The 23,224-nt window shown below is 37.5% G+C and overlaps 4 protein-coding genes across 4 annotated transcripts in view; 2 read left to right on the top strand and 2 right to left on the bottom strand.

Annotated features, from left to right (window-relative positions):
- LOC134796277 (structural maintenance of chromosomes protein 1A) overlaps positions 1-8,378 on the bottom strand; it is a 29,040-nt gene extending 20,662 nt beyond the window's left edge. Inside the window, exons 1-7 of the mRNA XM_063768329.1 lie at positions 8,173-8,378; positions 7,917-8,037; positions 7,286-7,385; positions 6,328-6,476; positions 1,938-2,106; positions 1,440-1,652; positions 232-360 (exon numbers count right to left, since the gene is read on the bottom strand). Of these exons, the coding sequence (XP_063624399.1) occupies positions 232-360; positions 1,440-1,652; positions 1,938-2,106; positions 6,328-6,476; positions 7,286-7,385; positions 7,917-8,037; positions 8,173-8,284 (993 nt within the window). The 5' untranslated portion in view covers positions 8,285-8,378. The remainder of the gene's footprint in view (positions 1-231; positions 361-1,439; positions 1,653-1,937; positions 2,107-6,327; positions 6,477-7,285; positions 7,386-7,916; positions 8,038-8,172) is intronic.
- A 488-nt stretch (positions 8,379-8,866) lies between these two features.
- LOC134796278 (transmembrane protein 222) lies at positions 8,867-11,737 on the top strand. The gene is made up of 4 exons (XM_063768330.1): positions 8,867-9,104; positions 9,435-9,645; positions 10,250-10,380; positions 11,515-11,737. The coding sequence occupies exons 1-4, from the start codon at positions 8,971-8,973 to the stop codon at positions 11,591-11,593; spliced, it is 555 nt and encodes a 184-aa protein (XP_063624400.1). The 5' UTR covers positions 8,867-8,970; the 3' UTR covers positions 11,594-11,737.
- Positions 11,738-15,570: 3,833 nt separating this feature from the next.
- LOC134796518 (uncharacterized) lies at positions 15,571-15,969 on the bottom strand. Its single transcript, XM_063768705.1, has one exon. It carries the CDS (start codon positions 15,967-15,969, stop codon positions 15,571-15,573), a length of 399 nt encoding a protein of 132 aa, XP_063624775.1.
- Positions 15,970-16,756: 787 nt separating this feature from the next.
- The window catches only part of LOC134796304 (histone deacetylase 4), a 144,037-nt gene continuing 137,569 nt past the window's right edge, over positions 16,757-23,224 (top strand). Inside the window, exons 1-2 of the mRNA XM_063768389.1 lie at positions 16,757-16,892; positions 18,047-18,099. Coding sequence (XP_063624459.1) covers positions 18,063-18,099 — 37 coding nt within the window. The 5' untranslated portion in view covers positions 16,757-16,892; positions 18,047-18,062. The remainder of the gene's footprint in view (positions 16,893-18,046; positions 18,100-23,224) is intronic.

The following is a 23,224-nucleotide window of genomic DNA, read 5'->3' on the forward strand; positions in this document are numbered from 1 at the left end:
CATGTATTTTGCACTTACAAATATTTAAAATCAACAAAAAATCATTACAAAGAGGTAGATTCATTGTGAAGTCACAGAATGCATTCATAGTAACGATTTCATCTGAGATTTCATAAAAGATTTGACAGTTCTATTTTACAAAATGTTTAAGAGGTCAAAAGTGGCTCCAAATGGTTCGTGTAACACGAGGCCGTTGCGTCGCCTCTTCTTTTGAACTTTGCTATATTTTACCTGGTGTGCCTCGTGCGCCTTGCGGGCCTGCTCCAGAGTCTTGGCCGCACTCTCCAGCTTCTTCTGCGTGTGCGTCACTCGCTCCTTGGCCTTGATGAACGTGGGACGTTTCTTCGATATCTCCGCTTCCTGGGAACAGAGTTATTCCTTTATTCACCACTAGCGACCCGCCCCGGCTTCGCACGGGTAAACCTTAATAAATTGTATGCCTAAAGCCTAAACCTAAGCCTTCCTCAACAATCACTCTATTGATAGGCGAAAACCGCATGAATATCCGTTCAGTAGTTTTTGAGTTTATCGCGAACATACATACAGACAGAGACGCGGCGGGGGACTTTGTTTTATAATATGTATAGACATTTACCTCGGTCAGATTATATCACCTGATGAAACAATAGAGAAAGAACTAGAGAGAAGAATAGTGAATGGGTGGAAAAGGTACTGGTCCCTGAAATAAGTCTTCAAAGATAAACAACTCCACTCTAAGACAAAGGGTAAACTATTCAACACATGTCTTCTTCCCGTCCTAATGTATGGTAGCCAAACCTGGGCCCTGACAAAAGCTACTACATCTCAGCTAGCATGCTGCCAGCGGGCCGTGGAAAGGAGCATGATAGGTGTACGTAAGACTGACCGGCTACGAAACACCCTAATTAGGAATAGGACGAAAGTCCAAGACATTGCCACAAAAATTAAAATACTCAAATGGAAGTGGGCTGGCCATATCATCCGAGGCACAGACAAATGGAGCAAGCGAGTCACCCAATGGTACCCAAGAGAGGGAAAAAGAAAGGCGAAGAAACCTCTAATGAGATGGGACGATGACATCGCGCAGGTAGGTGGCCGTACCTGGAGCAGAGTGGCAATAGATCGGAGAGAGTGGAGAAGGTTGGAGGAGGCCTTTGCCGAAGGGCAAGCAGACAAAGAATACAAAAGATGGGAGATAATAGAGAGATAATGTGCAACTGTTCTTTGTTCTGTAAATAAAGGCTATTTTATTTATTATAGACAACACATAGGCCAGGGATAACACGTAACACAATGGCTCGCATGGTCTGGGAACGGCATATACAGAGATAGTTTGACATTGTGAGCAAAGGTTTGTACAATTGGTCCAAAAGTGTGTCAACATTGAAGCAACAGTGGTGATTTGACCAGAAAACTTCTAACTTATTGAATGAATGATTGTATCAGTTGAATGAACATACCACTTCCCTGATCTCCTGCTCGATCTTGGCCAGCTCCCGCTGCACAGTGCCCGACTCCTTCTTTTTGTCCTTGAGCGAGTCCTCGGCCTTCTGCCGCTTCTTCTCCACCTTGGTCAGCTCCGACTGCTTGTGCTGCAAGTCTTCTTCCAGGTTCTGGATCTCCTTCTCGTTGTGGTAGAGGTGGAAGAGCTGGAGTTCTACCTTTTGTTCTTGCTGTGAAGTAAATTGTAAGTTAATCTAGATCTTATGTGACATTTTTGTTGTTAATCGTAATACTTGTTATGTCACCATCATATTTTTAATTATTTCTATCTCAAACATCATAATAAATCTATATAATAAATGAGTATGAGTATGAGTATGAGTAATGTAAAGTGACATGGCAACCAAAACTCACTAATTACTACCACGAGTTCCAAGCCATATTGAACCGTACTAGTACCAAAAAAGGTAGATTTTCGTTTATTTACTGTTGTTTGTGCCAGTTTTACAACTTACCAGCTCCTCCTTAAGCCTGGTGTACTTCTCAGCTTCCTCCTTCTCAAACTTGGCTTCCTTCCTCTCGGCGGCCACTCCTTTCTTCTTCTGGTAGCTGAACTGCGCCTCCTCGTCCGCGCGGTTGACTTCTGCGCGGCACGCTTCATATTGTTCTTTTAGAACTCCAGATCTGAACAGAAGCAGTGTTTCATTTAATTTTTTTTATTTAAGAAACAAACAGTGTTTTATAGTTATACAATATAACACTGGAACTTTTCTTAAAACTAGACTTCCAGTTTCCTTAATAAAAATAATTGAACATCATGTTTATTAAGTAGTTTCTACATTTATTAGCTTAGAAAACTACTTGAAACAGTACTTTAATTGACCGAGCGTTAGTGAAGGTTTCCATTTCAGCGTGGGCAAAAATGCTTCTGTATCTCCGGATCGGATGTTCTCCTCTACAGGTCGCAATTCTCAACCGATTCTCGTGATTTTTTTTGAGCAGGTTCAATGATTAAGAGCGCTATTACATTTCGGCGTTGAGCGAGTTTAGGTATTTTACGCGCTGCGGCAGGCCGTGCGAGCTCAGTATGCCGATCCCTTCTACCACACTCGCACTACAATGATGGATTAAACATTCTTGATCCTTCGCGAAGCATATTGAAATCAACCATAACAACACTAACTGTACTTAACTTTTAAAGTTCTAAAACTGTTATTTGGTAAGTACGAAAATACTAAATGCAGTGCAAATGTACATAGGGGCTGTTCATAAATTACGTCATCTATTTTTGACGATTTTTGCCCCCGCCCCACCCCTCAAATCATCCAAAAATCAAGCTTCGGATGAATCTGTTTCCTCCTACGTCATGTTACCATCATCCGATGTACAGACCCCCCCCCCCCCCCCCCACTCCTCCCATTTGAAACGACGTAATTTATGAATAGCCCCATACTCGTACTTATGAAGGTATATTACTCGAAAGAAATTATAGGTACCTACTCGCTTATTTACATGTTTCGTCATTGCATTTGGTACCTATAGGTTGTAAAGTTTGTATCAACGAGGGTTTAAAAACGAACTGGTACTGAGGATCTGATGATGATTAAGGTGGTCACGGATACCAATCAACCATGTAGTAACATGATTAGGCTCGTTTGATTAGTCTCAACAAGATCTTTGACATTGAAGATACACAGGGTCTGATGATGTAGCTGGAAGGTGGCCACGGGTACCAGTCTATCATGTAACTAAACAACTTCGTGTTTGGGCTCGTTTGATTCGTTTCAACAAGATCTTTGACACAAGACAGTACTCAGGGTCTGATGATGGAGCTGGAAGGTACCATTACCAATCAACCATGCAACTAAACCACATCGTGTTTAGGATCGTTTGATTCGTCTCAACAAGATCTTTGACACTAGGTGATACTCAGAGTCTGATGATGGAGCTGGAAGGTGGTCACCGGTACCAATCAACCATGCAACTAAACCACTTCGTGTTTAGGCTCGTTTTATTCGTTTCAACAAGATCTTTGACACAAGATAGTACTCAGGGTCTGATGTTGGAGCCGGAAGGTGGTCACCGGTACCAATCAACCATGCAACTAAACCACTTCGTGTTTAGGCACGTTTTATTCATCTCAACAAGATCTTTGACACAAGGTAGTACTCAGGGTCTGATGATGGAGCGCGAAGGTCGCGACGGGTACCTGTCTATCAGCTCCATCATCAGACCCTGAGTAGTATCTTGTGTCAAACATCTTATTGCGACGAATCAAACGAGCCCAAACACGAAGTGGTTCAGTTACATGGTAGACTGGTACCCGTGGCCACAGTCCAGCTCCATCATCAGACCCTGAATTGACATTTAATTTAATTTTTAATTGTAATGTAATTTTTATTCTGTGACATTTATATAACTGCCTATTTTTGTATAAGCCATACGATTAAATAAATAAATCAGACCCTGAGTACTAACTTGTGTCAAAAATCTTGTTGCGACGAATCGAACGAAGCCAAACACGAAGTGGTGTAGTTGCATGGTTGATTGGTACCGGTGACCACCTTCCGGATCCATCATCATACCCTCAGTACTACCTTGTGTCAAAGATCTTGTTGCGACAAATCAAACGAGCCCAAACACGAAGTGGTTCAGTTACATGGTAGACTGGTACCCGTGGCCACAGTCCAGCTCCATCATCAGACCCTGAGTACTAACTTGTGTCAAAGATCTTGTTGCGACGAATCGAACGAAGCCCGACACGAAGTGGTTTAGTTGCATGGTTGATTGGTACCGGTCACCACCTTCCGGATCCATCATCAGACCCTCAGTACTACCTTGTGTCAAAGATCTTGTTGCGACAAATCAAACGAGCCCAAACACGAAGTGGTTCAGTTACATGGTAGACTGGTACCCGTGGCCACCTTCCAGCTCCATCATCAGATCCTGAGTACTATCTTGTGTCCAAGGTCTTGTTGAGACGAATCAAACGAGCATAAACACGAAGTGGTTTAGTTGCATGGTTGATTGGTACCGGTGACCACCTTCCGGCTCCAACATCAGACCCTGAGTACTATCTTGTGTCAAAGATCTTATAGAAACGAATAAAACGAGCCTAAACACGAAGTAGTTTAGCGGCATGGTTGATTGGTACCGGTGACCACCTGCCGGCTCCATCATCAGACCCTGAGTACTATCTTGTGTCAAAGATCTTGTTGAGACGAATCAAACGAGCCTAAACACGAAGTGGTTTAGTTGCATGGTTGATTGGTACCGGTGACCACCTTCCGGCTCCATCATCAGACCCTGAGTATTATCTTGTGCCAAAGATCTTGTTGAGACGAATCAAACGAGCCCAAACACGAAGTGGATTAGTTGCATGCTTGATTGGTACCGGTGACCACCTTCCGGCTCCATCATCAGACCCTGAGTACTATCTTAAGTCAAAGATCCTGTTGAGACGAATAAAACGAGCCTAAACACAAAGTGGTTTAGTTGCATTGTTGATTGGTACTGGTGACCACCTTCCGGCTCCATCATCAGACCCTGAGTACTATCTTAAGTCAAAGATCTTGTTGAGCCGAATCAAACGAGCCCAAACACGAAGTGGTTTAGTTGCATGGTTGATTGGTACCGGTGACCACCTTCCGGCTCCATCATCAGACCCTGAGTACTATCTTGTGTCAAAGATCTTGTTGAGATGAATAAAACGAGCCTAAACACGAAGTGGTTTAGTTGCATGGTTGATTGGTACCGGTGACCACCTTCCGGCTCCATCATCAGACCCTGAGTACTATCTTGAGTCAAATAAATACATATAGAATGTCAGGTCGTTTCAAATATTTTTAATCCTGTCCGGTAGTTTATTAAACTGTACCATTATAAATTATAATACTATAAAAACAGTGCTAGGATCAAAGTCTCTCGTTGCGGTTTACACGCACACAGTATAGCGTTTTACACGGCGCCCGCCGCACACAATGATAAAAAACCTCGTCGTCGCCGTTGAAAATGTGCGGAGCCGACCGACACACGTCCTGCCTCTACAAGCTCTGCCGCGGCACTGAGCTGGCGCAGCGCGCGTCATCGGTAATATAGAGTAGTTTTCAAAAAATTGCCAAAAAATTATAGTAGAATTTCATAAACACTAATGTATACCAACAGTATAAGCAAACGTTGCAGATTGCTTGAGTATGAAAATGACTTCGATATTAAGTAGATTTTCGTAGGAATTGACACTTGTTTCGGAGAGAAAATCGAGTTCGTTTTACTTTGATTTTCTCTTTCTCAAAGGTATGTAGGAAAAATATAGTTTGATATGCCTAAAGTACAGGGTATTAGTAATACAAAATAGCCAGGTTTAGCAGAGTAAAATTCTCAACATTTCCAAATAAGAGCTCGCCATTCAGTGCTTCACGGGGTTTTTCGGAAACGACCATCAGAAAAAAAATCATTACTAATTTAATAAGTCCTTTTTCTAATATTTACAACGATATTTATAAAGATAAGAAGACGCTTTTACTGGAACAAGTACTCATTGTTTCTAATAATGAGCGCAAAGTCCTGAATTTCGTCGACTAGTATCATCAATTTTGCATTATTTCGACTTTTCTTGTAAGAGCGCTCTTAAATATATTTTTTTTTATTCAGTTTTTAGAAATTTTTCAAAATGGCTTGCGAGGTCTACAGCTCATAGAGGCATTAGTACTAAATGTCGCCGAATGCCTCTGAAATGTGTAAACAATCAAGTGGAAACTTAGAGGTCAGTTGGTCAGTGACTGTAATGGTAATTCAGAAGGGCACCAGCTACGATCTTGAAAAATGGTAAACTCACTGCTTGAAGCAATGAGTTTACCATTTTTCCTTCAATACAAAAATGACAAAATCACATGAATGACTTCTTACCCACTGATTTCCTCAAACAGTGCAGTCCTTTCCTTAGGATTCTTCATGGCGATGCTCTCAACGGCACCTTGGAACACGAGGAAGTTCTTGGCCTTCACGTTGATGCCCAGGCGCTCCAGCTCCGCCAAGTAGTTGCTCACCGACACTGACTGTGCAACAAATTGTTTTAGTTGACCTTTCAGTTACTTGACCCACAGGCTGCACATATAAAAAGATTATTCCCTAGAAATAGTTATTGTAACATTCTTCATGCAACATGGAAACCTGCCAGCCAACATGTTGCTTCTCACCGCCATTGCCCTACGCTCCCATCCACATTAAGGTCAGATAGGTCCTCTAGAATCTAGATCATTGTTTTTCAAACTGCGTAAACTGCAAACCCCCAATGATAGTTCATTTTCATATGGAATAGCTGTCACATAAAATGTATGTTGACATTTTTTTGGACGTTTAGCAAATTGCTTTATTTAGAAATGTAGTGTTTGTTTAAGTCAAGTCCCAAACTGTACGCCACGGTGCCCTAGGGCGCCGTAGACAGTAAAGAGGGGTGCTCTGAGGCAATCCTCCTTACCATGTTATGTATCTATTTCGCATAACCTAGCAAGGTTAGGGTGCCACAATAAAATTATAAACTTGCAAGTGCGCCACAGACTGAAAAAGATTGGGAGCCAGGGGGTTTAAGTAATAAAGATATTGTAAACATTTATTTTCAATTATTTTTTAAATGAAGCCCAGCCAGAAAATGTACTGAACTGCAGAGAAAAGTATATATAATTTATATACTTTTCTCTGCAGTTTAGTTAGTTGGTAGAATAATGTAAAAAAATTATATATTGTTGACAGTGCTCATTACACAAATAAATATCCTTACCATGATTTGAACCCAGAACCATGAGCTTCACAGGCAGGGTAACTACTGGGTACTAGACCGGTTGTCAAATTATAAATGTTAACTTACTTGGCCATCAATTTTGTGGTCTGATGACTGTCCAATGACAGATCTCATGAACTGCTTCTCGGTTCCATCTTCAAGCTCAAATGTAGCCGTCACCGAAGCACTGGAGAAAAGATAACAAGTTTAGATGTAGTTAGCTTTTAGCTAATTAAAAGCTGAACTGTGAGATGTGGGTCAAAAACAAAACTGTGTTCGCGACTTTTCTGTAGACATACACAAGAGTTAAGGGCTATAAAGGTAATTTTCTTATTTAACCCTTATCCACGTAAAAAGGTAATACTCCTTTTATTTAGAGAACTATGATAAAATCATTACCTACATGCCTACAAGCTGTTAACTATTGCCCACAGGAGAGAAAACTAGTGTGTTCGCGCGAACTGTACATTTTTCTCTCCTGTGGGCAATAGTTAACAGCTTGTGGGCATCTAGGTAATGATTTTATCGTACTTCTCTAAATAAAAGTACCTTTTCATGTGGATAAGGGTTAAATAAGAAAATTTACCTTTATAGCCCTTAACTCTTGTGTATGTCTACAGAAAAGACGCGAACACAGTTTTGTTTTTGACCCTTGTATTGTATTTAACAAGCGAATGAAACCTGTGATGAGATAAGAAGTAAATGAGACTAAACTTACCTCCTCGAGACGGGCTTATTGATAGAAGCACCATGAATAAGGTCGCTCAAGCGCTTCACACGCAGCAAAGACGTCTTTTCTCCCATCACGAAACTAACGGCGTCCATAAAGTTTGACTTGCCTAAAAAGATACATCAGTTCAATCATACATCGTACTACGATGCGACTAAATGTAATAAGTGTGTAAATAAAACCAAATGTGTAGTTGCTAGAGTCTAAACGCTGTTTACAAAATGTAAATGGCCACAAAACGTACCTGATCCATTGGGGCCAACTACTGCCGTAAACGATTTCAGAGGTCCTATACGGTGCTGGCCCCGGTAGGACTTGAAATTCTCCATGTCTATATACATGAGGAACGCAGGCATCTTGGATGATCATAAATGTATGCCCACGTAAATAGAAAATACACAATTCACAAAATTAAAGCGCCAAACATTATCTACACCATTGACACAAACAATACATGTCAAAAGAAAGTAACTTTTTTTTTTACCGTTGACGTTGCCAGTGGTAAAAACTAGGCGTGTTCCACTTTGCGATCACGTATGTATAGCATACATATTATATATGTTCGAAAACGAATAGAAAAGAAATCCAACTCATGATATTTTTTTTCCTATATGACGTAATATGCCTATCACAAATACTTATCTATAAAATTAAGTTCCAATTTCAAAACATATTTAATATTTACTTAAAACAATTTTTTTGAATCAATTTAGTAATTTGTCCAAATGAAATTATAGATGGTCAAGCAAATCTTGTCAGTAGAAAAAGGCGCGAAATTCAAATTTTCTATGAGACGATATCCCTTCGCGCCTACATTTTTCAAATTTGCCGCCTTTTTCTACTGACAAAATCTGCTTGACCATCTATATTTTCCTTAACAAACACCAAATTGCCGATACGAATACGAAATACGAAACGGAACGGAGCTGTCAAAGTTCAATTACTTGATTTTATTTATCGACTAGTGTTGTTTCTTGATGGTTTCTTGTTTATAAATTGAAAGAAAATTTATTCACGCGGCTATCCAGTACGGGAGTCAGGCATGAATGTTGACCGCAGCCCGGAAAGCCCAGTAGATTTGAGTGATCGCGACCAAGCCGTCCTGATGGATCCTATTGACCACGAACGTTGTCGCTATCCGTATTGTATAGTTTGGACTCCCATTCCGGTTTTAACGTAAGTATTACAAGCCTTTAATTCACATTATTTTTAATTAATTAAATAATTTTAATGGAGCAAGTACTTAATCTCTTTCAACTTAACGACATGCTATTACAAATATAAATGAAGTATTAGTTTTAGTAACACTGAAGTTATTTGCACATGTTGGGTTCTGGTTTTGAGTCTGTTTAAAATTGCATTATGGTTTATAGCTTTTTTACACTTATCCAATATGTCCCGAAGTTGGCTTGTATATTTTGAACAACAATATAGTAAATGGTTTTAAAATTTAACTTTTTTGATTATTATAATGTATATAATCTATATTTTACTTACTTTTTCTAGATGGATGTTCCCGTTTCTTGGTCACATGGGCATCTGCACATCCAGCGGGGTAATCCGGGACTTTGCTGGGCCCTACTTTGTGTCTGAAGACCTGATGGCCTTTGGGAACCCGACCAAGTACTGGCAGCTGACACCGGCTAAGGCTCACAATGGGCAACCTGGATGGGACGCTGCTGTTCACAAAGCTTCAGAGATTTATAAAAAGAGAATGGTAAGCTTCTAATTTTGTTATCATTGGCCGGGTCCACACAGAATGAGTGGATGCTCATCCTTTGTGGACCCAGCTGTTAAATTTAAAGTAATTTTATAAAATAATGAAGGAACTCTCAGCTTCACTATGTTTAATATGTACTTCATGTAGTATATTATTTTTCATGATAAATGACCCCCTTGACATGAACCTTTTTCGGAGTGAAACTCAATACACTGGCTAGAAACCACGAAATCAGTAAACCTACAGCTCCTTAAAAAATACAGGACCTACAATGACTATACCTACTTATAAAAATGGAATGCAAAAAAAATATTTTTTTGAACAAAACTGTATTACAATTTTTTAAATGATTTCCAACAAAATATAATAGTGATCCAACTTAAAAATTGTAATGCTACTGATGCATGATTGAGTGTCTATCCAACATATTCTTTATAAGATGGTCAAGCAAATCTTGTCAGTAGAAAAAGGCGCGAAATTCAAATTTTCTATGGGGCGATAACCTTTCGCGCCTACATTTTTCAAATTTGCCGCCATTTTCTACTGACAAGATCTGCTTGACCCAGTATAAATATATTTTTATGTTTTTTTTAAATTTCAGCATATCATATTCTACGACAACTGCCACTCACATGTGGCAATGGCGCTGAACCTCATGAGCTACGGGGGCTGCAAGAACTGGAATATGGTGAAGCTGGCCTTCTACATGATACCCTATTCTAAATATGTCAGGTATACAAACATTTTCATTTTAATTTGTACTTTAAAGCACGTCTTAGGGTTGGTAGCAATTGGCAATATTTTGCAGCAATTCAATAGTGATGCAGCCGCGATACAGTATTGATACAGTCATGATTTGCCGGTCATAATGTTGTATATCCATGCAACTAGATTGCTGCAATAAGTTGTGTTTAAGTCACTTTGGCGGCAAAATGTACGGGGTTTGACGTGTGACCTTTGAGGCAACACGGCTTCGGACAAGTCATTTCGTGGCATGTTATGACTCTAGTCTGAGGTAGCTTGCTGACGTTTCACATCAGTGTTTTTACATTATTGTAAGTCATTCATTACTTTACTTTTGAAGCTACAGTTCTAACAGACATAAACGGCAGAACTCAATAAACCTAAACCAATCAATATCTAATTAGCTAACTTACTTTGTATTTTATCACATAACGTTACGGTCTAAATTAGAATGTATTTACGCCATTATGAAAGTGCTACTATTTATTTTAATTGCCCCGTAGTTACAAGGACGTGGCCCCTATTGTTATAACGTCTGCTGATTAGTTGATAACTGATTACAATTACGTACTGTATGATTTATTATTCAAGACTATTATTGGCTTCTGCCTCCGACTTCGTCAACTTCGTCGGCGTGGAATTATGATGATGATTGATAAAAACTACCCTATTTCTTTTCCCGGGTTCAAACTATCTCCATACCAAGTTTTATCTAAATTTGTATGTACAGTCGCCATCAGATATATCGGAGCGGCCAAGGTGTTCACAATATCTGAACACGCGCTCTAACACCCTGACAATAGAGGCGTGTTCCGATATTTGTGAGCACCTTGGCCGCTCCGATATATCTGATGGCGACTGTACAGTGGTTTAAGCGTGAAGAAGTAAGAACACTGACAGACAGTTATTTTCGGAGAGCGGTTCTAGGATTCCGTTACGTACCTCAAAAGGAAATAACGGAACCCTTATAGGATCACTTTGTTTTTGATGTAGTGAAGACTTTTAGGATTAATCACTCCGAACGTCAACAAAAGTTTTATATTTATATTTCCAATTCAACAAAAGTTAATAAGTTTTTCTTGCCGATGGCCTCGATGGATTGACTTAATGTTTTTGTTTCAGCCCCGGAGCCTTCGTAAAGACATGGCTGCCGTTCGTGATTATCGTCGCATTCATCTGCACGCTCGCCGCTCTCATATAGATGACTATGGTTTCTAGCAGGGTCTCCACACAGTGGAGTTTCGGCCACATCCGCCTCTCTCGCGTCGAAACATGTTCCGTATGACAGTTCTTTTGAAGTATCTTTAGGTTAGGTAATTAAAAATAAATAAATAAAAAAATTACCATATTTTAATTGCCTAAACGTTACAGCTACCCCATATAAAAATTAACTGCCATAGGGACCGTCATTCGACGCGGGATGTATATATTAGCTACACTTATGTCCAGAAATAGATAGTGCATAAAATATTACCAGATCAACCTTGGATCTATCCTCCTAAGGCCCAAGGTCCTACCTGTAGTACTTAATCATTTCGATGAAATTTAAACCATATCAAAATAGGAATAGAGTTGCAATTGTTTTGTTTCGTTCAATTTCAAACAAAACAAACTCAACTCTATTCCCTGCATCATAGGTTCAAATGTCGGTGGCAAATTTTGGATTTTTCATTTGTATGGCTGGGCCTTAGGACTTAGGAGGCTAAAGACATTGAATAAAGTGGAACCACTTTGAAAAAAAAAATACTTACCTAATAATAATGAATTTGAAGAAAAGGCCATCAAATTATCTAACCCTGTAAGACTCACGGTCCTACTTTTAGTACCTACTTATTTAATTAAATTCCGAAGAACTTTAAATCATTTTCTATTGGAATATAATTGTATTTGTTTCGTTTCGTTTAATTTTCACCCAAACCAAAATCAACTCTATTTCCTACACTTTAGGTTCAAATTAACAGGTAAATTTTGAATTTGTTTATCGTATGATTGGGCTTTAGGGGCTGTCCATAAATTACGTCATCGATTTTTGTCGATTTTTGACCCCCCCCCCCCCTATAATCATCCAAAACTCATGCTTCAAAAACCCCCATTTCCTCCTACTTCATGCTACCGTCATCCGATGTCCAGACCCCCCCCCCCCCTAATTTGAAATGACGTAATTTATGAATAGCCCCTTAGGAGGCTAAAACAGATGAGAAAAAGTGTGAATTGCATGAAATATCTAATTCTGGATATAGGTGTACTAAGTTTTCCTCTCCGAAATGCATCGGAAAATCTAAATATGTAGTTAGGTAGTGTCTTTTTATTAAAGTACACCACTTTTATACAATGCATAATTCAAATGAAGTATAATTATGTGTGGCAAGTGTTTTTAGTATTGCCTCACCTGAAAAAATAGCAGAGAAATAGTGCAAGTGCCAGGACTAAAGTAGGGTACGGTCACCATCAGATATATCGGAGCGGCAGAGGTGATCAGAAATATCTGAACACGCACTGTAACGCCTTGACAATAGACGCGTGTTCAGATATTTGTGAGCACCTTGGATGCTCCGATATATTTGATGGCGACCGTACTAAATCATGTTTGGAGATCACTGATGATTTATGTGATTTTTACAATTGATATGATATAGGATGAGATCCAATCCCATCCCATAGGATTAGTAAGTTTGTGGTGCAATTTGTAGTATGGTTAAATTATATTTTATTTTGGTACACTTTAGAAAATCATTTAGTACACAGGCCTATTTTAACAATAGGCATAACTCATATAGTAAGAGGTGTTTTTGGTATAATTTATCTTAATTTTATGTACAGTAGGCAAACAGTAGGTACTTTATTCGCTTCTTTTAAAGGGAAATGTCACCACTCATCATCATATTGCCAGCCTATATAGGGTTTAATCGTAATGTGTTTACAGGCGATTATTCCGTAAACATTTAAGTTCGACTTGACGGGGGCACTGCCGTGCCCCCAGATATATCAATAAAAGTTTAATTAATATAAGTAGGTATGTTACCCAATGAGTAAAACAACATCTTGTAACTTTTTTAATAAAATTGGAAATCACTCCCATATCATTCCATTTCAAGAGCATTTATAATGATGACATTTTCTTTTCTGGTTACAATGACTATAACACTTTAAACTCTCGCGTTTTGTACACATATTTAATTACACAAACGGGTCTACCGCGATATAATTTCATTGTTTTTACATTTTTATAAACTAATTTCGGGTAGTTTAGTGGTGTTTTATTAATATCTCCGTTGACATTTGTTGGGACGTCAGTCTTTCCGTGACCACAGCTGGTGCAACTCAGCTGAAACGTCGGAATTAAAGGTAAAAACAATGAAATTATATCGCGGTAGACCCGTTTGTGTAATTAAATATGTGTACAATGACTATAACAAATTAACAAGCACTATGAGAATTGAGACTACAGAGAGGAATATATTTTATAATTTACTTTTATTGATGTTTTATTTGTTACTTGTTGATTGATCGGATGTTTGGACACTTTGGACTGTCACTATCATGTTTGTCTTGCAACGAGTCTGATTAAATATTGTGTTCTATTTCGGTTTTTATTTCAAACCCTATCTATGCCAACATTGTTCTTTGAAGAACCCCATACTGTAGCCTCTCGAAAAAACCTTGACGCTCATTCCACAGCCGGAGGGTCCGCAGGAGGAAATTCCTCCTTCTTGCTTCCTTCGTTTAAATAGTTTCTAGGGTGTGAGTAGTTTTTTTATTATTATCAGGCACTCTGTAATTTTTTTAGATAACACATTTTTTATTCTTATTTAGTGGTTTTTTAATGTCTGAAATGTACTTATAACAAAGAAATAATTTCATGCAAATCTTGATAAAATAATATTTTATTTATATACAATTAAATACAATACCTTAAGATTATAAGACTTATAATTTCTAGGCTCTGGGTCTTAAATTAAAGCCATTATCAGATTAGATAGATTCACAAATTTGATCTCAAAACTTAAAAAAAGATATAAGCAACAATTTTTATTTTAACAATGTCCTTACACTGTTAGCCAACATGAAAAATTGAAAATACTACAATGTTGGCAAGTTTTCCTAGAAATAAATTAGGTAGGTACATATTTATTGATGACAGGGAAGCATCCAATAGATGAATAGAAGATCAGAAACTGATGACAGGAGACTACAACAATGTAGTGATTTAATTCTCTTTGACTACAACAATTAAGTGGTGAAAACTTTGAAACCAATTTTAAATATGTTGATAGTAGTTGATAGTACTTGATTCAAAGCTTGATTGATTGAAAGATTGAGCTTGATTTAAAGCTTAGAGCTGGACTCGGACCAAAACTAACTATGCATGGCGTTTGCAATAACAATGTCATCATTAATGTCAAACTCTGAAAATATGATGTTTATAATGATACTCCTTCACTTTGTTCTGTTCAACCTAACTTTGCAGCTTATAAATATCAACATGGTTTTAATTTTGTAACAAAATTGAGAGTTTAATTTTAATTATCTTACATTTTCCCTGTCCTAATTACATTTCAACTGCAGTTATTACAGTTTTACATTTAATATTATGCCAAACATGTTTTAATGCTTTCTTCCAAATAGATGCAAAACAAATGCAAAAAATGTAAAGCTGATGCTTGCATTATCCAAGTACATTTCTTGCCTTGATTAAGTTAATCATTATAGAGATTGTAGAAATTATTACATGGAATTTGAGTTCCGTTATTGCCATTTTGGCTATAGAGATCCAAGATTTAATGTAACAATCTTAAAAGTTTAACAAACATAACCTGTCTTTATCTCTTATGTTATACTACTCCGACTGCTATCATTTTAGCCTTAAATATCTTTCTACAAATCCTAATCATACATATAATAACAATATTTTAAGCAGTATATTACAATATAAATGTTTAAATATTTATTATCATATTAAAGCAAATCTGTACACAAATATCATAATGACAGCATATAGAGAGTACAACATTAAATTCCATTCCTATCCAGGACCTTGACATTTGTTTCTTCACTACAATGAATAAATCAGGTTCTTCTGAAGGGATCACCTAATAATCAATAATGTGAATATATCGAGTAAGCTTCTTAAAATTTAGGTTATTTAGACACATAACAAGTGGAAACAACAATCACATTTTAACACTCTTTCAAAACACTCTTTTCAATTGAGAAATCGTAGTTGTAGCTGTTGATGTTCACCTTGTTCGTTAGGAAAGCCAAGAGGTCGCTGATTTCGGTTGCGAATGCATCCTTATTGCTCGCCATTTGAAGTTCACGACAGAGCGAAAAAGGAACCCCTTGCAGATAGTGGAAGCTCTCTACGCTAGGATTCTGTACTGGTGCCGGAGGAGCTGGCCGAGAAGGTGCCACAGGATACCCTGGAACTCCAGCGCCAGGCACACTTGGGTACAAACTTCCCCCTGGGGGCGATGGGTTTACTATAACGAAACTGTCTCCTACTTTCGGTCCAGGTATGGGTGGCGTGTCGTCTTCAATTGGTGACGAGCGCCGTTTGCCAAATATAGACGAAAACATCTTTGGAGAACTGTAATATTATTGCTTATTTGTTTCAGCTAACAATGAGATTACTCATCATCAGAAAAACGTCGTAATGTCTGTTGTCTGTCTTGTCTTGTCATGTCAAAAATAAACGTCAGTCAAATAAAATCAGACGATCGTTTTGAAACTATTTTATTAAACTAGCAACAAAGTGTAAATCATCTGGCTTTTCTTGTCTTGTTAAAGAAAACAATATGATAAATGAAATTAACTAAACGTTTCAAATATAAAAAAAATCATTCATATTAAGTAAGTACAAAATTATCAAAATACATTATTACACTACAGTTAGAATAGGTTAAAAATGAATAGCTTCGGAACGGCATGCAGTAACTGAGGGTACGTTCGGATAAACGGTAATTTTCAGTCCTAATTGTTAAAGGAAAACCTGAATATCTAATAAATATTTTACGGGAAAATACATTAATATTTATTGAAATATTGGTAACAAAAATATTAACAACATAAAATATTCAAGCTTGGCGTCTGCGGTTCGCATGGGTTCGCGCAACTCCCCAGTAAATTCCACGTAAATTCTTATTGAATCATCAAAACGATTCAACGATCTTATTGGTTTAATGTAAGTTGTCTTCGTCACTGCTCCAATCAGAAACTAGTATGATTTATTCTATTCAATCAAAATTCAAGTAAATTTGCATAATAGGTCAACGAAAACAACTTATTCTAATTTTTTGACAAGGAAAATTGAACTAACTACGTCAAAATTTCTGGCCAAAACATTCCAGCTTGTTTTGGAGGAGTAGTTTTTCACGTGGTAAAACTGAAATGTAAAAGTGCTAACGTGTCCTAGCTGAGAAAATGGTCAGAGTCCCGTGTGGAAGCCTGGAATAGTGATTGTACTTGATACGTTCCTGGGGCAGATTTCGGGAGTCCAGCTGGTCAGTGTGTCTATCGTATCTTTTACTTAGGGTTTATCTTTAAAAACTATAAATGTATCTTTTTAGAGGACCGTTTATATTGTTTCAAGACTTGGCAGTAGCAAAATAAGCGTGAAGAACGACGTTTGATTATCTTCTATTAGATATAATGCAGCCAGTTCATCTCCTGATTTTACATTCATAATCACATATTACCGAGCACAAACTAATAAGAATCTAGTTCCAAAAAGTGGATCAAGTTAGATCGAATGCCAAGTAGAACTCTTTGGACTTATGATATGAGCAGTGTATTGAAATATATCAACTAGTAAAGATAAAGGTTTGCATACTGTGGCTGTGATAAAATGTGTTTACCAACATTACTGATGACATTTTGGCCTTTACAATGCTTTGGAAGTTTTTATAGTTTTTAATAAACACTGGAGGTTTTCCTATGTTTCTTAATACCTTGTGCTTACACATTCTGCAGATATCTTATCTTTAGAAATACATTATGTAAATCAAACATCCAAATATATTCCATAATTTTTGATTTACAATGTGTTTATTGCAGCAGCATTTTGTAGAAACCTGATTTTAGTTTATAATTAAATGTAAGTATCAATTTGGCAATATTTAATATGTTTTGAAATATCAATTCATTTTTCGAGTATGCAAAAATATTTAAATGTTATATTACACCAAGCACCAACATAATTAATTTACCCCGAACCCTTACACGCATGAGAGTAGGTCTGTGCCCAGAAGTGGAACATATATATATATATAGGCTGAATGATTATATTATCGTCATAAGTCCCGTGTACTTGTACAAGTACAAATTAAATTTGAGTTATGAACTCTTATAGAAATAAAAGAAAGTTCCAAATTCAAAAGCGCAAAAATTGGCTTGGGTCTTACGAGGTTAAATATTATTTTCTTAATACGGTTTTATTTATTATATGTACCCCTAATGGCTGTGTGTATTTGATGATAAAAGTCGGTAACAACTGAGTACCTATATGGTTTTTGGCAGTATACCATGTTTTGAACATACTATATTTTTTGGTTAAGAGTTACAGTCGGGTAGCTTTCAATATTTTTATCTAGTTCTGCTGCTTATCATGAAATTCAGTTTAAAATGAAAATATGTTATATTTTAATATTTTTTGCAGGAAGGCTACTTGGATTATGGCTGACAATCCGGGCCACTCCATACCAAAAACAGGTAAGTCCAGAAATGATGATCTTTTATATAAATTATAAATGAACCTGTAACTGTAGCTCTGGAGAAGCCAAAGGTATTAAAAAACCTGGGCCTTGCTTCTTTGCTACGTGTTAAAAAAAGCTACCCCTCCTTTGAAAACAACAATTGGCGCGCATTACACATTTGTACGGCGGCAAAAAGCTGGTCGGCTTCGGCAAAGGCAGGGCGGATCGGAAACCGGTATTTGCTCCATAGAAAAATACCGGTATTATTACGTTCTTCATACGTATTTACGTTCTTTGGTTTATTATTTCATTTTTAATATGGGATATTCTTATGATACAAAGTCGTTACCTTAATCTAATATATGATTCAGCCCTACTACGTAAAGAACATATAATAATTCAAATATTGGGCTATTTGGGGGTTTTTTTTTAATACCGGTTCTGAGCCCGGTTTACTAAAAGGCAAACAACGCACTTATCGTCCCCATTCCGTTGTGTGTAAAAACTTAAAAAGTACGATTTTTTAATGTCTAGTAGAGATTTTATTGATATTCTTATAAAAATGCGCAATCATGCCATGCGTAATCTTAACTATGGGTTTCCCACAAAATTAGTGATTATTTAAAAAGATATGGATTAGATATACTTATCGCAGTGAACGGAAAGTAAACGTCATACGTATTAGCGTCATAATGTTGTAATTATGATTTTAAAGAAATGTTATCTTCGTATGTTTGAATTTTAACACTAAATTTTAGTTTTATTTTATGATATACGTAGAAGGCAAACGAGCAGACGAATAACCGTAAGGAATTACCGTGGCCTATGGACACCAGCAACGCCAGTTTTTTTTTTTCAATTTCAAACTCTAAGGCCCACTTGCACCATCCCACTAACCCGGGGTTAAGCGGTTTGACCGTCAACCCAGTATCAAATTGTACTGGTAAACATGGTAACTCCAGGTTTAACCGGTTAACCCCGGGTCAGTGGAATGATGCAAGTGGGCCTAAGGGGGTTAAGAGGGTATGAAAGCTTGTAGCTAATAAAGTTCCCGACGAACTGAGAACTCGTTCCTTGAAGTTAAAATACCTAATTTTATTACAAGCTTTATTAGTAGGTACCTTGACCCATTTTAAAATGTACTAGGTATTTATTACCATTTCTCATACCGTAATTACTTCTCAATTCAACTCGAGCTTCATTTCTATCAGTTTCCAGTGAACAAGAGGAGACTAACGATGTCAATAACACAGGTTGTAACCTCCCGACTGTTCCCTTTTGCTTGACTGTTCCCGACTGGTCACACGCTTTTGAAATATAAACTCTGTGCTGCACACAACAGGGTTGCTTATAGAGTGGTAGGAGAGGAGCACGTTACTCGTCATCCTAGCTTAAAGTTTCGAAATATAAACCTTATGCTCTACATAACAAGATTGCATATCTAATGATAAATTAAACAACTGTACCGATATTCGAAACCTAAGAATAATATTGAGAATGGCAACATTGTGTTGTCGGTCGTATTGTCCTTTTCTAGCATATACGTCCCTCTCTCTCTCTCACATTCCCACCACAGAGCAGTTGGTTTTGACAGGTGTTTGACAGTTACCGCCAAAACAAATTTCCAAGTCATTGGCTTGCTGTTTTTCCATCTGGAAGGTCGTGAAGCTAAACTGCTGGTGAGTTTTTGAATTTGTACCCCAGTTTAGCTGACTATATTGAAAAACAGTTTCTAACGGCTTTTGCCGTTCGAAATAAATATTTAAATTTAATTGTCCGTTAAACAATCTAGCAAATAAAAACGATCCGGAATAGTGATGTGCAAGTGTTTTCAAAGGCTGCCTGCGCGCACCGTGGCTATGCCAATGAAAATACTAAAACACATGTTAGAAAACACATCGAGCTGGTAAAGCGTGCACGTGTCACCATTATAATTTAAATGTATACCTACATTAAGTCTCTTCAGAGTCTTGTTAGTTTAAATCTTTGTGTGTGTGTATAATAACGGTTGAAATTTTAATACTTAAATGGTGATCTGTGGAGGCATACCCTTCAGTTTTCAAGTGATTTGTGTTTTCGAATACGAAAGGATCGGATAGTTAATACGTGTTACGTAGAACCTACGTATGAAGGTAGAAGCTTATAGACGTGTAGGTTTTATCTGTCCAAGTATCTATCAGCAATTTGTCTTTTTATCCCGTTCCGGGTTAATATAATATTTATTGCAAAATTTATTTTTTGGTAATAAACTTGCTGATAAATAATGTGTATCCGCTTAGGAGTCGACGAAGCCCCGCTTCGCGGGGCTTCTATTTCCGCTCTGAGGGACACAAGGTAACGAACAAACCTACATCGCAAACATTGCATTTATTTTTGTGGAAAGTGAGTACTTCGGGAGAGAGATTAGCATGGCTCTGCGCAAGAATGACATGCGAAATCGTGAAGTATTTCACTCTTTATCTACCAACTTATATCTCTCCAACTAGATCATTGATAAAAAAAAAAAAAAAAAAAAAAAAAATTGTTAAAATGTAGGTAATAGGTACCTACTTAAATAAATAACTTAGCAGGTACTTACAGCCTAAAAAGGTTAAGGAAAGAACTCTTGCATGTAGTTGCTATATGTGCTTGTGTTATTTTGGATTTGAATAATTTGATTATTAATTCTATACGTAACTACATACAAGAGGGTCAATTCTTAAGCCTACCTACCTACCTACATAAATAGTACACTTGTAAACGTTTCAAATGAAATCGGAAGCCTGTGATTTGGAAGGGCATTAACGATACGGGAATCTTTAGATTGATTCATTGACGAAGACGCATGGTTTGGTTCATATTGTCAAATTATATTAGTTAACTGTAGAGTTAAAGTTTAGTTTTGGCAAATCTGCGCGTCACCGTGAATGACACTGTCTAAAAGTGCCTGTTAAAGCCTCCTTAAACTGCTTAAAGCCTTTCACCTTGTCGAGCAAGGAACCCGCAACTAAGGGAATATTACCCACAGGGTATTTGATTTGAATGATATTCTTAAACCTATGTCTGTTATGGTTCCACCTGCGTGAGGTGTGCCTAAGAGAATCTTTTATTCGTTCACAAACTAACGTCATGTTATTTGTGATAAAACCAATATATTATGTACCTATCTAAGCCTGCGCAAGGCTGCCATGTTTCCACCTGCGTAAGGTGTGCCAAAGAATCTTTGATTCGTTCACAAACTGACGTCAAATTATTGATGATGATATTATAACCTATGTAAGCCTGCGCAAGGCATGTCAGACATATTCACAGAAATATAAATGATATGGTTATAACACAAGCGAGCGAGTAGGCCACAATCAGAAAAATATTACAAAGATGAATTTGTAAATATCTCCTCTTAGAGAAAGTAAAAAGGGTTTAAAATAATGTTTTGAGTAAAAATCAGTCGAAATAGGCAAGGCTTCGTTATTAGAGTTTTCATTTCTGTTTACCAATCTATTCTAAGGGTCCCGAACACCCTGTTGGCTAAACCCAAAATTGGGCTAATTAACTGTGGTAAAAGTGAAAACTACTTACTATTTACAATAATATTTCTAAAATCATAAAAGGTAAAAAAATAACCTACGATTCCAGGCCTATCTCGACTCATTTTTATTTTAAAGATGATAAAATCTTTGCAACCTAATATATAAATAAAATTGTGGTCTGGAGACGCTAAGCCTCATAACTTGGGCGGCATAGATAATACTAAGAAATTTAGTCGCTGAATTTCGACTATAAGCCCAGGCAGAATATTGATAATTAGAATAAGGAGTGGTCAATCCTCCAAGGTCCAGATAATCTGTGGACTCTAATTAAATCAGGCTCGGTAAGCTCACGACACGACAGAGCTTACGATTCCATTCTGAAATAAGCTATGTTTACAATATATATTACTCATAGTGTGAAACAAACAGCCTGCTCAAGGTGTACAAAAGGTCCGTTTAACGGCCCTATGAATATCTAAAAACCTTTGAAGTCTAGGCCTGCTAAGGCAGACTAGAAATAAATACATATGATCCCAATGTAAAAGCAGCTCACAGTTGCATACATTATATTTGCCTCGAGAGCACTAGTCTTTCAGTTAATATGTTTACGAGTACCTACCTATGTACACGATATGACCAAGGTTACCTACCTATTTAATTATTATATCCCTGACTGCCATGGTATGGGAAATTATTAAGTGCTGGCGGTGCTGCACAAGCATGTTTGAAATAAAATATACAAAACTGGCCTAACGGGCCTTTATGAATTATGTATTTTACACCCTTATGTCTGTATTGTGACCCTGGAAGTTTTAAACCACCTGTATCGTAAGTGCTCCCATGCACGGATTAAGTTTATTATAAACTACCCATGCCCTAACCTCAAGGGCAAGTGCTTCTATGCACGGACCAGATACTGTTACCGCTTAATTCACTTATCATGACTTGTCATAGTTTGATACTACACGTTTAACAAATTTAAGAACGTGGAATGTACCCACTACAAAAGGTTTTTAAAAACAGTGACTGAATGGTTTGCACGAAAGGTTCTAGCACAACTTCTGGGCGATCACGCCTAGGGCATGACCCTCTAGTTCTCAATTTATACAAAATTATAGCATTGTGATACTGTTCGCTTGCACAATAAAATAGAGAAACAGGAGCACGCCTTGCGAAAAGGCGAAGCTATTTTGAAACGCCAAACTTTCAAAAATGGATTGAAATATGTAAATATGTCTTTGGTGTGGAACATGTACTCCCAAACAAATGCAGTCATTTATTATATGTTGGCAAAACTCTGCCAAAGTGTTAGTCTGTCTGTACAGCGTAACCTGAAGGCATCAATGCACAATTGCACATGAATCTCTTGAAACATGGTGGATTAATTAATTTACACCCCGCCTGTGTCTTGCTCTTACAAAATCTACAAGTTAAGGACCTCAACCTATCTAGGTACCCTTCTTGCCCGAGACCTGAAAAAAAAAATGTTCACTATAATCTCATGCAGTCAAGTGTCGGAAAACTAGGTCCACACACTTAGCGCTACTGTATATCTAAAAAGTCTGCCTTCCAGGAGGCGGGATGCTAATAGACTACCCTATATAGTAGGCCAGAGATATAGTATTCAAAAGC

This window comes from Cydia splendana, chromosome 13 (genome assembly GCF_910591565.1).
Source record: "Cydia splendana chromosome 13, ilCydSple1.2, whole genome shotgun sequence".
Classification (NCBI taxonomy): domain Eukaryota; kingdom Metazoa; phylum Arthropoda; class Insecta; order Lepidoptera; family Tortricidae; genus Cydia; species Cydia splendana.